This window comes from Equus asinus, chromosome 1, assembly GCF_041296235.1.
Source record: "Equus asinus isolate D_3611 breed Donkey chromosome 1, EquAss-T2T_v2, whole genome shotgun sequence".
NCBI classification, from domain to species: domain Eukaryota; kingdom Metazoa; phylum Chordata; class Mammalia; order Perissodactyla; family Equidae; genus Equus; species Equus asinus.
Genome location: NC_091790.1, coordinates 36,281,792 through 36,298,315, shown reverse-complemented (window position 1 = coordinate 36,298,315; position 16,524 = coordinate 36,281,792). Strand labels below are relative to the sequence as shown.

Here is a 16,524-nt window from a genome sequence, read left to right as displayed (position 1 = left end):
CTTAGAGAAGTGATTGATTCCAGTTTTGGGCAGGAAAAATATAAGATAAACCTGGAAAATCTATAGTTCCAGAAAATAAGGAAATGCTTCAAAAGGTTGGGGCCATGTTAAAAAAGTGCAAGAACCAGCCTGAAGGAGTTCTTAATGACCAAATCTGGAACAATGTGAGCAAGAAAATAATAATAATAGTGTTGGATGATAACTATAGAATAAAATAGATATGCATGACTCCATGCTGAAATAAGTAATTCAATAATTAAATAAATGAGGGGGGAGGGACATCTTTTTCTTACAGAATTATTCCAATTAATACATGTAGAAGGAATGAGGGAAACAAAAAATCATCATTAGCAAACAGTACAGAATGAATTACTGAAGGCAACAGATGCCAAAAGCAGAGAGCAACAGTTTGAGAAGAAGCAGAATATTAGCATAATCTCAACTGTCTCCCCTAAGTTATTTCTCAATTATAAAGAGAAAAATAGTAATTTTCCCATTAAAAAAAACATGGCAGACAACTTTATCAAGTGATCGAGGTTAACATCACCTGCAATAAGACATATCAGAATCCTGTATCCACTAATACGATGCACTGAGAATAGATCACCTCCTTGGAATTCTTGCCAAAAATGTACAACCTCAATCTGGTCATGAGGAAACATCATTCAAACCCAAATTGAGAGACATTCTGCAAAATAACTGACCAGTAGTTATTGAGGTCATGAAAGACAAGGAAAGACAAAGTCATAGGATGGAAAAGACAAAGAAGCCACAACAATTAAACGCAAGATATGTTATTGGACAGGACCCTGGAACAGAATTAAGACATTGGAGGAAAAGTGATGAAGTGTGACTAACATCTTGGCTTTAGTTAATAGTATCATACCAATTTTAACATCCTTATTTTGATAATTGTACCATGCATACATACATGTACTGTGTGTCTAAGTTCTGCACATTGAGAAAGCTGGGTGAAGTGTAGACTGAAATCTCTACCCTTTTTTACCACTTTTCTGTAAATCTAAAATTATTTAACAATAATATTGCATGTCTATGCTGTATGGACTATATGCAGTGGTTTCACCCCACAGACAACATTGAAAACGTCAGTATGCCCACACCTTCTTCTGTAAGTGTTTTGTTTTTGTTTTTCTCTTACCTTCCTTCCTTCAAGGAACTTGAGCGCCGTGCCAATGTTAGCCACAGCATGGATCCGCTTCATTCGGCGTCCTTGTTCGCAAGGCTGTAAAAGGGGGAAAAATAGGAACAAATCAAAATGCACACATTAAAAAAATAGTTGTTGAGGCTGCCCTGGTGGTATAGTGGTTGGGTTCACGCACTCTGCTTTGGTAGCCAGGGTTTCACTGGTTCGGATCCTGGGTGCTGCCCTACACACTTGCTCATCAAGCTGTGCCATGGCGGCATCCTACAAAAAACATGGAGGAAGACTGGCACAGATGTTAACTCAAGGATAATCTTCCTCAAGCAAAAAGAGGAAGATTGGCAAAAGATGTTGGCTCAAGGCCAATCTCCCTCAACACCTGGCCCCCCACCAAAAGAACAGTTGTTCATGAACGGACTTGGAGGGTATTACGCTAAGCAAAATAAGCCAAACAGAGGAAGATAAACACCACATGATTTCACTCATATGTGGAGGATAAACAAACACATAGATAAGGAGAACAGATTAGTAGTTACCAGAGGGGAAGGCGGTGTAGGGAGCACGAAAAGGGTAAAGAAGCACATAAGCGTGGTGACCTATAAAAATTAGGTTTTTTACACAATGTTATAAGCCAATATGACCTCAATAAAATAATTTTAAAAATAGTTACTAAAGGGGCCGGCCCCGTGGCCCGTGGTTAGGTTCACGTGCTTTGCTTTGGTGGCCCAGGGTTTTGACAGTTCAGATCCTGGGAGTGGACATGGCACTGCTCAACAGGCCATGCTGAGGTGGTGTCCCACATGCCACAACTAGAAGGACCCACAACTAAAAATGCACAACTATGTTCTGGGGGGCTTTGGGGAGAAAAAAGAAAATCTTAAAAAAAAAGTTATTAAATCTATTTAAATGGATTAAAAATATGCTTGAAGAATATTCAAGAACAACCAACTCTACTCATTTCCATAAAGGTTAGCAGATACATAAAGGAGCATTAGCCCCACTGCACTTGAAGGTGTACCCATTTACTAAGTAAAGATATTCATTCTCAGTTCCTCTGTTAGTGCATTTGCCTTTCACGTTTCCATGAGCCCAAGAGCAGAAATTCACAAAATCCCTGTGTTGTCTATTGAGACTGTCAGTCCTGTAAAATTAGGAAATATTTATATGAAAAGTGCTCTTGGTGCATGTGCGGGAACAGGGGATATATGGGAAATCTCTGTGCTTTCTCTCAATTTTGTTGTAAACCTAAAAACTGCTCTAAAAAAATAAAGTCAAAAAAATCTTACACTTGGTGACTCGCCATTTTTTTAGTCATACTAACAAGAAAAGTTACTGACAGTATTAGTAACATTTCTCCATTTGAATGACCAAACTACATGAAGTATATAAGGCAGGCTTTCAAAGTAGGATTGTGAGAATGAAAATGTTATTCACACAATAGCATGTTTTGGTACATAGACACTCTAGTTATAGGTGTTTGAGTCATCAAAATTTATTGTGTGCTTTCTATGTGCCACGCTGTCAATTTTAAGACAAGATTATTTTAATGAAGTTGATATCATTAGCCTCCTTTACATTTAGAGGAACCGAGAGGGTAACTGACGTGAAGCAACTTCTCCGTGGTTGTACCGCCAGTAAACTGGCCTCTTCATGACGCCAGAACTCTTAAGTAACCTTCCATTAAAGCTCAAAACCAAGTATTTTTTCATTTCCAATTAATAGTGTACCAGGTAATAATTTTTATGATATGACTTCAAGAAAATATTTAAATAGAAAATACACTTTTAAAATTTTTAATGTTTATTCTTTACTTAAGAACTGCTGTTACAGATGGTATAGTCTCATCATTGGCCCATGCATGGCCCACTTATTTAGTTATTTAACTCATTATCTTTTGCAATGTAAAAAGCACATACGAACCTGCCAACTAAAGCAAAGCCAGGGCTTGGAAATTAGGTACAAAAGCCATACCCCTCCCCACCACCACCATTTCTTCCATCCTCCCGCATTCCTACACTTAGGGCAACCATCACACTAAGTCCAGCCCAATGCTTTCCTTTTTAAACAGATTCGTTTCATTTATATGCATTCTTAGAGAGAATATTTATTTTAGTTTTCACTTTATATAAAGAGTATCACTGTATTAATCTTTGAGACTTACTTTTCCACATAAAATTATATTGCAAAGATTCACCTGTATCATTGCCTGTCACTATATTTCATTTATTTTGACAACTATGTAATGTGCCACTTATCTACTTTCCTTCTGATGTGAATCTGAGGTATTTCTAGATTATTTCTGTTGTCACCTCTGCTGATCGAGCATTCTTGTACATCTACCTTTGGTACAAGTACAAGTTTCTCTTGGATGTATACCTAAGAGTGGATTGGTTGGGTCAGAGGGAACATGACTTTTGAACTTCCAAAGTAATGCCAAGCTTTTCCAAAGTGTTTGCACTACTTTTTGTTCTTATCAGCAATACAAGAATAATCCTATAGATACAGATTCTGTCCAAGAGGATCTTAAATATTAAAAAATATTTTAAATATATTAAAATTCTTTCTTTCTATTGAATGTTAGTGACATGGTCTTTCATTGCGGTCTTCAATTTCATTTCCCTGATCAACAATGATGTGAACATCGCTTCCTTTGTTCTTTGACGTCTGTTTCTTTTCTAAAATGCCTCTCACATCTCTCTGCCCAGGTTTTCCTTTTGGTTGTCTGTACTCATTGTTTTGAAGATGTACCTTATATATTTTTGATAGAATCCTTTCACAACATGTATTGTGAATAACTTTGACTAACTTTTGACTTCCTTTGTCACTTTCGCTAAGATTTTTTGATTCAAAAATAGTCTGAATTTTAATATAGTCAAATGTAGCAATCTTTGATAGTCAATATTTTTTGTCGTATTATTTTTCTCTATCCTGATGTCTCAGAGATATTTATCTATATTTTCTGCTAAGAGTTTAAAGTGTTTTTGCCATTCGGTCCTTAGCCCACATCCACTTGATTTTTGTATAGGCCATGAGATCAGAATCCAACTTTACCTTTTTCTATTAGGATAAACTGTTTTTCCTGTTGCATTTATTGAACCATCTCTCCTTTCCTCCTCAGATATGACATCCACCTCTGACATATACTAAAGTGCCATTCATGCCTCGGTCTGTTTCTGGACCCTATTGCATTAGTCAATATGCCCATCCGTGTACCAATACCACACTGTCTTACCCGACATGGCTTCAGTGTAAGACCTGATATTTAATAGGGCAAATACTTTCTCTCCGCTTTTCTTCTTTGGATGTATCCTGGCTGGGAGAGCAAGGTATAAATATCTATTATACTGTCCTATCTCATATTTGCATCTATTTTTACACAATGTAACCTGCCCTAACTAATACATTGATCCTCCCTACCAGGCTACAAGTCTGTGAGGGCACCAACCATATTCATCTTTGTTTTCCTTAGAGAGCAGAAGGTAGTGCCTATCCATAACAGAGCCTCCAGAAATGTTAGCTGAATGGACAATCAGTAGATAATGCCAAACCCACTTGCAGACTTGAGCTCTACTCTAAATATATGATTGGTGACTCACAAAGCCACCTGGTGAAGATGCAGGGGCCTTTGATCCTCCAGATTTCCTGAGAGTGCCCGTCATGCACCTTTAAGCGCATTGTTAGGCTTCTCTTGAACGCAAAGTGTTAAGGGATCTTTTAAAATACTGTATAGAAAGTAAACAGCATAAATAAGAAATAAAGTTCTCTGCAGTCCTTAAGCTCTATTCATATCACTTCTATTATTTCTAATGTTTCAATGGCAATTCGTTACTTTCTTAAAAAAATCCTAAGTGTAAAATTAAACTTAGTGTTCCTATGTCAGTGTGCAATTAAAGATATATAATCAGTGATCCATTTAAAGAGGAAATATCCCACAAATAATAATCAAGGAATATAGAGAAATCCAAGAATAATAATTTAAAAAAATAAATTTGCTAAGACTTTAAATAAAATCATAGACAAGAGAGTCACAATAGGTTGTTAAAGGGACTAGGATATTGAGATTCCACGCTTACCCTGAGATGCTGATGGTAAAGGGGACACCATGCCATTTGGCCCCACTTCCCAAATGAACATGGTCAGAGCTAGAGTCCTGGGCTACATGAACAGTGATGTTAAATATAGTGTTCTTCATAGAGTTCTACCTATGAGACAATTATAGAATCCCTGAACAGCGTTAATGCTCCTGAGGGAAATGTTCTTGCCCACATTCTCCCTTTGAAAGCTCTAGAAGAATGCCTAGGATATTCATTCCTTCAAATGATGCTTTTCATGTTAATGTGGTCCTGAACCATAATGTATACATGCACAAAATTTAAATACTCATTGCCAAAGTTTATTTATAATTTCAGAGTAATTTCTTTTTGTGTAATTCAGAATCTTGAAGTGCTTCGGTATAAATAAATAATAAAGGTTAAGTTGGAACTCTCCTTCAATGTCTCAGTTTTCTTTGTTAAATGAGAATGTTGAGATTCTTTCTGAAATTACTTCTAGCCTCAAGGTCCTATAATTTTATGTGTGAATGAGTAGGGAACTTACACAAATGTAGGATTCTTATGTTAAAATATACACTTTTTCTAGAATCATTTATCTTGGTAGTTAAATGTCCATCACAATTTCTGTGTACTGTTGGCCAAGTACAATGATAGAATTATATTGACATATAGAATGATATACTTCTTAAATATCCATTTGAATTGTAATAAATGTTCCTTCGACCTTCAAGTAAATAGCTTAATTGAGGAGGATCTATAAAGATGGCCAGTTACATCAGGCAATCAAGGGAGTATATATTTCAATTCAATGACTCACACATCTTAATGCTAATCCAGTTTATTTAGCTCATGCATATGTCTGTATATTCCAAATTGGCTTTTCATAAGTGTCTTGCTTGATTTCCCCCAAAGCAGAGCCTGAGACAAGGACTTGGATGCCTGTAATTTATTGAGAAAGTGATCCCAGATATCAAGAGTGAGGATGCACGGATAGTGAGACAGGGAAACAGGAAAAGCCAATAAAGGCTGTGCTATGGAGGGTTTCCACTGAGGTGACTGAGGCGAGACTCAATGATGCTGGGGATCCTATGGGGCACTCACTCTATGAGATATATGTAAGATATGCCTCAGAATCGCCCCTCCTACAAATGCCAGGGTGGAGCATTTATTCACCGACTCCCATCTCCATTGTTTGAAGGTCCTTTGGGACCATTAGCTCTCTCACATATCAAGGATGCTTGTGCAACTTGCGGCTTTGATAAATGCCCTGAGTTTGGAAACCTGGAGAAATACTACAGGGCTTGAGATGAGATGCTGATAGAGTTTATGGGTTACGTCCACCACTGCGGTGGCTGAAATCGGAGGTGAGCTGATATGGCACATGGGGCACTGAAAGCATCTGCTACATCAAGAATCAGATTAGATGAATGATTTACACAAAATTATTATCAGTCTGTATTTTCCAACAAACAACCCTTTTACAAAAGCTTTTTTGAGGACTCTCAAAATGGGGACTTTCTAAAATTAACTGGAAATTTATGTTCAGGTAAAAACACTTTTTTAAAAACTCAATTATCCAAGTAATAACGACTGTGTAGCTCTTGTCAAGACACAGTAGACAAAGAAAAAATAAATACTCCCAATTCTGGACCCTGTGTCTAGCGTGTTATAGAACATTTTGAAGATTTTTTCCTGAGTCCTTTTTTCTAATTATGGTAAACATCATTTATAAATAGTTTATGTTTGCAAACTACTTACTTCTCTACTATTCTGAAATGAAAAAACATAACAGAAAAAAATAAATATTTTATACTTATATAACATAGAAAAAGTTATTTTTTAGCTCACTGTCAATGTTGTTTTTCATTCTGCTGGTTCTGTTGCACATACAAAAATGATTCTGGATGTGCTGTTCCTGTTACAAATGACTGATGACAGAGGATGTCCGTAAGCATACGAAAAATGCCACGCTGATTTCAAGCTTGATTTTCAACAAACAACTATATAAATACACACTTATGGACCAAAAATTCTTTCCAAATGGAAAGCTAACATTTAGAGTGAGGTAGATATTACTGTGCGACTGATCTTCCTTGACAGCACACAAATGGACTAGTTAACCATGATAGATTATTGATGAAGTTCTTTATGTTTACTTCTAAGGTTGCTACTACTATAAATAATGTTTTAAATCTACTACAGGTGTGCAAGAACAAGAGAGAACATTTATTTCTTTCTCTCAGAAGTGACTGATAGACTAGTGTTTCCCGTGTATTACAGACCATAATATGGTCCCAACTCCACATCCCCTAATTCCTAATAGGAACAATTGGATAAGTCTGGTCACAGGAAGCATCCTTACCAGTTTCTGCCCGGACAGGACTTCCAGAAGAGCAAGCAGCTTAACACCATCTTTCATGTCTTCAAAAAGATCATCTACCACCATTGGGGGTTTCCGCTATAAAATAAAAAATGAATAAATGCAAAAAATGCTTCTCTCTCTGTCATACCTTTACTACCCATTGTGGTGAAATTTGTAAGAGAAATTTCTAAATACTGAAATTCTATTTTAGATATGATTGGCAATTGCCTTTTGATAGCTATGAGGAGAAAACCAATCCTTTGGAGATAAACTCAACATTCAAAAACCTCAGGAGATTTAATGCTTGGGCTTTCATATACATACCAGCTTCTTTCTAGAAAGGGAGTTTTGACGAGGGTGGGATGGTAAGGGATAAGGGAAGGAAGAGAGGGTACTACCAACACAAAAGATGAGAGAGACATTAAAGCAGGACCTACAAGGGGAACAGGAGGTACCCCAGATAAACTGGACCGACTTCCCAACTTCACCTGAGCGAGCGCAGTACTGGGGCTTAACCAGGTGCCACACTTCCATAGGACACTCTCCAAGGTAACCTCCTTAGCTCAGTGAATTGCTGTGGGAGCACTGTTAGCACAGCCAAGGTGGTAGATGTAAACTCCTGTGGGTTAGCTGGCTATGCTCTATTTCACAGCCTGAAAATCTAGCAACGCTTCTCTCACAGTGTGGCATTGACCCCAAAGGATCATAAGCTCAAGAGTACAGACGGATCATTGTGAAGCCATCACCACTACTGGAGCCCATTTTCAATTCATGGGGGGTCTTTCATTTTTTTTATGAAGGCCATTCAAATACTCAATATACTTGGGTTCATCAAACCTTGAATTAAGGTCTATCTTGTCTCAGAAGAAAGTAAAGAAGTGATTATGCCATTGGTGATGGTCAATGGAGGGTATGTGCCCTTGGATTTCTCACACACAAATTTTTTTTTCCATTTACCACCTGAGTTCAAGCTCTATAGTGTTCTAATTCTCACTGAATCATGTTAAAGGCCTAATGCTGAATTCTTGACTTTCAACTGTCTTTCTTTAAAAAAAAAAATAGTTCTAGGTAGAGATATTTAATCACCAAATGTTTTATTGAAATGTGACATTTTTCTCTACCCACTGATACTGGAGCATTTATATTTCTCTTCTGACTGCATGCATTACAGTGTCTCAATGGTACAATTCTAATTTTAAATGCATTTTTCTCTCTTTATAAAATGAACAACTGAATTCATTTTGTTCTCATGCTGTGAAATACATACTTGAAAATAACAGAGTTTTCATTTTCAGCCATTGTCTTTTCGATTCCACTATTCACATTACTTATTATTTACATAGGAAAAACATAATAGTGACTTTATATTTTAAGCATATAAATAAAATTATTCAGGAAAAAAGGAGCCATTACAAGGAAAACTATTCAGTGTAACAGCAATAAAAATTACTGTATTAGTCACATATAGTCATTAAAAATATAGTCCACTTAGCATTCAAAGTGTCTGTTTGTATCCAAATAATTTAAATACAGTAGAGGGAAAAGTTCAGAAATATGTGATATATTCAGTGAACAAATACAAATGAAGTTTTTCATATACTGTGTTAATCTGAAAAATATATGAAGAAAAATAAACAAAGTAGGGAATTTTCATGAAATAATAAAGATTCCAAGAAATTTGACATTCAAAAAAATGATCAAATTCATCTATCTGTCCATTCTGCCTTTAAACGTATATGGATCTCTGCCATTTTCTCTTGACCCCATTTCTACCTCTAATATTTCTCTTCTTGCATCTCTCCTAGAGCCCCACATGCTTTCTTTCCCCTCCAGAAGCTCCTGTACAATGCTCCTGGAAGTGGCCTTCAGATCAGCAGTGACCACCGAACAATTCAGTAGCCCACTGGCTTCTGCATTGGGCACTAATGGTGCCATCCTTTCCTTGATCTGTTTCCCCCAAACCTCTTTGATCAGCCTGTCTGGTTCACAGGCCTCTCTTCCTTCTCTCTCTCCTTTCTTCCTGTGTTTGGCCATTCACCAAACTCACCCCTGAGTCCTCTGTTCTTTACAAAATTTTGTCTGCATAGACATGACTTTTGAATCCTTTCTTCCAGGTAAGTGTTCTCTCCTAAATATTTCTGAGGACACGGCAAGACCTCAATATATATTGTTGGCTGACTGACTCACTGACCGAATGAATGAATAAATGTAGCTTTCTAAAAAAAATTATCTTTGCAAGCCCTGTGCCCATATTAATGGCTCTTAAAGTCTGGCACATTCATAATAACAGGCAAAGAAAATGTTCTCTGGGTTCCAAGCAATCACAGATTGCAACACACATGGATCTAGAAATATCTTGTTTCTGAATGTCTTGTTCACAGTAGAAACTCATTAAACATTTGTTGAAGAAATGAAAGAAGATTCTAGTTTGTGCTTGGAAAAGAAGAGTAGATGGTTTTTATTTCAAGAACACAGATACCCAGATTACCTTCACTTTCCTCTACTTCCACTTAGCAAATTCTTGGTCAGTTTCATGACTCAGCTCATCTGTAATCTGTTTCAGTTTTCCAACTAGAATTAATCAGTTCTTCTGTCCCTCTAAGTACATTGTTCAGATTATAATGATCACATCGCATTACAGTCATTTACTTACAAATCTGTATCCCCAGGAACTCAGATCACGGGGTATCTTGAGTACAAGGAAGAAGTTGAATATATCTTTGTATACTTAACACCAGGCACAGTGCTCAGCACCAGTTGGCAATAAACATATAGACAGTGATGGAAACACATTCAACAGGGATATTTACAAATACCTTTGGAATCTTAGGGAGAGCCTCACAAATAAGATCATTAGGCAAAAATTTCTCTTTTTATAGGAAATATGAGTTGCTTCTGAAAATTTTCCCACCAGTGTCTTCCTACACAAAGTAAAGTGATATAATCTGATAGCTATAGAAATTAAAAGAAATAGAAATTGTAAGAAAATATTTCTTTTCAAAATAAAAATGTTTATGTCAATTTACTGTCTAATATACTGTCTAATATTTTGAACACCTTGAATTATAGAACCTGGCATTATGTCACCAATTCTTTATTTAATACTGCGACCAGTTAAAGAGGGAGAAAATACACCTTTTGCCAACCTTACTGCAAAGAGCTGACAAAAACAAGTACTGGAGAATGATCTTTATATTTCTATAAGAGCTATCCAATTGCACATAATATAAATATTGTGTGAAACCAGCAAGACACCTTAATTTATCAAAAATTACACTAGAATAAAACAGTCCTTGTAATTGTAGGACGAGTTTTGCTACCCCATTTTGCATAAAATATTGTTTATAAATATCAGCTAGAGAGACTTTTTCTCTTGTGACTGCATCACAGTTATCTTTCTGAGTAACGTTTTAATAGAAAACCTTTCGGCTGAAATACCTCTCCTGTCACATATAAAAATACGTACAGCACTAATCTGATTACTTTGGTAGAATTCAGGCCATGGTGCTGGAGGCCGAAAGGAAGAGTTAGAAATGGGGGTCATTTATCGAGCCCGACTTCATGGAAAATAAAGATAACGTGGTTTTGTTTCTATTGCTTGCCAGTTTGCAGTTTCAAGCAGTAGATAGAAATCTATCGGGTACTTTTCAAGATCACAATTATCTTTTTTTTTATTAAGGTAAAATTATGATAACCTCTTTTTCTTTGTACAGTATTTGGAAAAATTATATTCTCCTTGGCTCTGTCAGTCGCATTTAGTTATTCTGCAGATATTCAGGCTGAATCTGAGGTGGTTCAAAGAAGGGAATTTCCTGCCTGGGTGAGGGGAAATGGAAATGGGGATGGGAAAGAACAAAAGAGAAAGACGTATTTCACTACATGGCTACTCCCTTCCAGAAGCTTTCTTCAAACTAGGTTAAACCCTAAATTCTGGCTCAAGGAGGATTGCCTGGTCTCTAAAATTGTCTAGAAACCCAAGGAAAACGCACATGCCTCTGGACCTGGCTATCCGCTTGGTGTTAACTCATGAGTGGAACAGACTTCACAGAGGATTTTTCTCTATATTTTTCTCCTTTCCCTTTATTTCTGCTACACAGTCCCTTCAATCAGATGCAATGAGATTCATTCCCTCTCTCTTTAGGACTTCAAGGAGGTCAAATGTTTCTCCTTGAACTTTTTGAAATCCGAGGAAGCACAGGTATCTTTGACATAATTTTTACTGACTGTTTCCTGTATTTTGGGAAAGTAATCTATTCTCTAACGTGTATGTGTATGTAATTAACTTGTGTCACTTTACTAGTCTAAAAACACCAGTACATATTTAACTCTTATCTACCATCTATTTTCATAGTTACTTTCATGCAAGGATGGCCATGTTTGTTACACCACATGTTAATCTTATGTCCCTAGAAACAATTACATTACTTAGAGGAAAAGAATGAGGAGAATAACTTTGATGAAAAAAGATATAAGCGGGCCAGCCTTGTGGCCTAGTGGTTAAGTTCGGCATGTTCCTTTTTAGCAGCCAGGGTTTGATTCCCAGGCATGGACCAACACCACTCATCAGTGGCCATGTTGAGGCAGCGACCCACATACAAAATGGAGGAAGACTGGTGGAGATGTTAGCTCAGGGTGAATCTTCACAAAAAGAGGAACATTTGCAACAGATGTTAGCTCAGGGCAAATCATCCTCAGGAAAAAAAAAATCAGGCATAACTATTTGGCATGAAATGAAAATTTAAGGAAATCTCACATTTAAAAATTATATATGAAATGAAAAATTTGGTGCATAAAGCAAATATGACAAAATAGTCACTGGCATAAACTATAGAAATGAATTCCAATATTTACTAGGTGTTTCTGTGGCTTAGGTATTTATGCATCCTAACTTAGTAGATGTCTTAATAGGGATGCAGGAGGAAGGAAGGAAGGAGAATAGAAAGGCGAGGAAAGAATGAATAATATATTGTTGAACATCTCAATGGGTCAAGCACTATGCTGAGGGCTTATACATGTTACCTCGTTTAATATTTGTACCCACCACCTATGGGAGGAGCACCCCTTCTTGAAAAGCAAAGAATCCAAATCTCAGAGAGGTTAAACCATTGGCCTAGATCACTCCCCTAGTAAGCGACTAGATTTGAGCCCAGGTTCATTATCCTTGAGCCACCTTGTTAGACAGGAAGCTGAGTATAAAAATACAGGTATTAACATTGATTTTTTCTGAATAATACACAAACTTATAAACATGATTTTTATGTAATATCAATACGAAAAGTATTAACTAATCAGCTGAAGTGCCTGCCACTCTACTAGAAGCAAAAAATTTATTAATAAAAAGTCACTTTTAAATATGGATGGAGGGGCCAGCTCCATGGCCGAGTGGTTAAGTTCGCACACTCTGCTGTGGTGGCCCAGGGTTTGGATCCTGGGCGCAGACATGGCACTGCTCGTCAGGCCATGTGGAGGCGGTGTCCCACCTCCCACAACTAGAAGGACCTGCAGCAGAGATATACAACTATGTACGGGTTGGGGGGCGGGGGGGGGGGGTGTTGGGGAGATAAAGCAGAAAAAATAAAAAGATTGGCAACAGTTGTTAGCCCAGGTGCCAATCTTTAAATAAATAAATAAATAAATAAATAAATAAATATGGATGGATATAAGGAAATCTAAAAAGTAATAGAAGCATCATGTGTGTAAATACATATTGGCATAGACGCAGTCAGCCCAATTCACACCATGTCCCCGGTGGTGATGTTTGTGCCTACCCCCATCCTTTGTTACATGAGAAACCAGAGCTGGATCCATCACATTCTCTGCCTGGAGCTAGAGGATGGCTGGAGCTAAGTTGTCACATGGCAGTGACCTAAGGACAAGAGTCATCAGGTCCTGCTGCTGAGTCCCCAACAGCCACTCTGCCTCTGTCTTTCTTAAGACTGGGTTAATCAGTGTGTCAGGATTCCCCAAGACCATCCTTAGCTCTATGACTCACTAGAAGGACCCATAGGACTCAGAAAAGCTCCTATACTCACTTCATGATTTATTACAGTGAAAGGATACAAATTAAAATCAGCAAAGGGGAAAGGTGCATGGAGCAAAATCCAGGAGATAGCAGGCTCAAGTTTCCCAAGGTGAGTGACTTGTTCCCTTCCAGAGGAACCGCACAGGGACATGCTTAATTCTCCCAGTAATAGTGTGTGATGATGCACACAAAATGTTGCCAAGCAGGGAAGCACACTTGAGCCTCAGTGTCTGGGTTTTTATTTGGAGTTTACCATGGCGGCATACACCACTTGCATAACTGATCTCAGCTCCTCAGACTCCAGCCCTTTCCCATCTCTGCTCACCCAGAAAAAACAAATGTTCACCACCAAACACATTGTTAAGATAAACTGATCTTATTAAAGTGGTACAGCGCGGCCTAAGGCCTCAGGCAAACAAAACACTCCTACCAGGGAGATTATTCCAAGTGCCCAGAAGTTCTGTCCCAGGAGCCAGGCAAGGGCCATTCTTTAAGACAGGTCTACATTCAGAATGCACAGGGTTTGAACACAGAGCTGCTGAGTTAACCCTTTCCTGCCCAGTCAGCATTTCCTTCCATACTCTGAGGCACCCAGTATCTTTTTAATAAATATCACCTCTTGGTTAAATCATCTAAAATCAATTTCCATCACTTGCAACAAAATAAAGCACAAGTGACATGTGTGTTATTTTGCAATTACTTTGTAAACACTGTTCTGAGTGTAACAATTTGTATTTCAGTGCCCTCCCACTTCCACTCCATGATGAGATTCACATGAACAGCTAAAAATAAATTCCTTCTTTATCGATGAAAGTGTGCATTTTATTGGGAGCCTACTTGTATTTGATGTGAGAAGATGTTTCATAACCTTTTTTTTTTTTATGAGGAAGATTGGCCCTGAGCTAACATCTGTTGCCAATCTTCCTCTTTTTTGTTTTTCTCCCCAAAGCCCCAGTACATGGTTGCATAGCCCAGTTGTAAGTCATTCTGGTTCCTCTGTGTGGGATGCTGCCATAGCATCACTTGATGAGCGGTGTGTAGCTCCGAGCCTAGGATCTGGAACAGTGAACCCCAGGCTGCCGAAGTGGAGTGCATGAAGTTAACCACTCGGCCGTAGAGCCGGCCCCTTTCATAACATTTTGACCAATTGATATCGGTAAATGAAGAAGATGGAAACAGCTAAGTGTCACTGATAAATAATTAAAAACATACACACACATTTAAAAAATTAAACAAATAAATAAAATAAATGACTAGAGCCATTTTACAAGTGTGTGCCTGTGTATCCAAGATTATAAAAATGCTAATAGTCTAAAAATATTTGTAGCATTTTTAACTTTGCATTAATAGGGAAATCATATACACATCAATTAAGGTAAAAGCTTTGGGTGTTAAATTGCAATCAGTGATGTGGAAGAGAACAAACCTACCTTGAAACATTACTAGCATATCATCACTTTATTAACAGGTATCTACACATTTGCTAGAATCTTAGCGTTCCTTAGTGACGAATATCACACAGCTATCAAAGAGGTTTACAACATGAAGGGTTTAGTTTTTAGCGAACGAAAGGGCGAAAATCACTTGTCCCCACATCAAGACCAATCCAGGTTCTTCGTTTACCACCATGACTTTTGGTCTCAAAACAACTGGGCAGTGTTTTACTAAACGCTTTTTCCTCTTGGGAAAAGAGCTCTCAAAATATTTTATGACGCACAAAAAGCTATGGCGTTTTACTTTAAAATACTAAATATATATCCTAGGGTTTAAAATGTGTAATTGCTGGATACCCACTGACGTGACTAAAACTGAACTGGAACGGCCTAAAGCAAAAGCACATGCCACAGATAACTCTTTACTTCAGCTGAGAAACGCACACTATTGAGCACCATCGAGCTTGCTGAAAACGACACAATCATGGCCTGAGATATTCTCAAAAAAGCCTTCTGTGCAGTGTGTAAAGAGGTCCCAAGGCAAGGGCTGGTTTTCAAGGTGTGTTCTGTGTGCCTTGAAACCTCTGTACAGAGAATAACCCATCACTTCTAGAGCCAGGCAAACCGCTACGTCTGGGGTTTGTAAGTTTCAGATAGGAACTATTTCACAGGCTGAGAGACTGCATATGGGGGAAATCCCAACCCAGGACCAGTTTACAGTGTGTGCATGCTCTGATGGTTATCTGATGGGCAGAGCAGCAACTTAAACACAGGAACAGAGAGGAGAGTGGGAAGGGAAGAGAGGTTGACCAGCAGATGTGCAGCGAGTTACTTCCGCGCGGCTGACCAAGAGCCCACCACACTAAAATGTCTACAAAATAGCCTTGGACCAGATCAGTAAAATCACGATTATAACCACTGACGGTAGCCAAATAAAATTGATTCATCGTCTAAAAGGTTTTGTCATCTTTTCCAAAAAATTGAATTAGATATCCCCAATATCTCCAGAAACAAGGTGAAATAATGTAAAGATTTTATGTGTAATCTGCTTCTCCTCCACTCCCTTTATAAAAGCACTACTGTGATTGTTTTCCACCCATACTTGGAAAAGGGGAGAAGATAGTTTCCATTCTTTCTTGTTTCCTATGACAGAGAGTATAATTATTTCCACTTCCTTTACTACTTAACTCAATTCCGAATAAATATCCCAAACGCAATGACTGCCCTCCAGCCCAGCTTCCAGGCTGCTTGGAAAGCTCTGCTCTTACCAACTTTTACATGTAATAAAATTCTTTTCAGTACAGAGTATAAAAGAAGCATACTCCCCAAGTTATTTATTTTATTCAGTACAAAGTTAGGGTTATCCTGTACTCCTCTCTTCTGTTCATACTCCGGATCTGATCCTATTGGTTTTATTATCAAAACTCATCCGGAATCAACTGCAGTTGCCTCTCGTATCCACAGGGGATTAGTCCCGGACTCCCTCAGACACC

The 16,524-nt window shown here is 37.9% G+C and overlaps 1 protein-coding gene across 23 annotated transcripts in view; it reads right to left on the bottom strand.

The window, feature by feature from the left end:
* Window positions 1–16,524, bottom strand: part of SYNE1 (spectrin repeat containing nuclear envelope protein 1) — a 445,076-nt gene that overhangs the window by 346,081 nt on the left and 82,471 nt on the right. For all 23 annotated transcript variants that reach the window (XM_070488115.1, XM_070487809.1, XM_044761490.2 and 20 more), the window contains 2 exons: window positions 7,577–7,672; window positions 1,160–1,243 (listed from right to left, as the gene is read on the bottom strand). In XM_070488115.1, coding sequence (XP_070344216.1) covers window positions 1,160–1,243; window positions 7,577–7,672 — 180 coding nt within the window. The remainder of the gene's footprint in view (window positions 1–1,159; window positions 1,244–7,576; window positions 7,673–16,524) is intronic.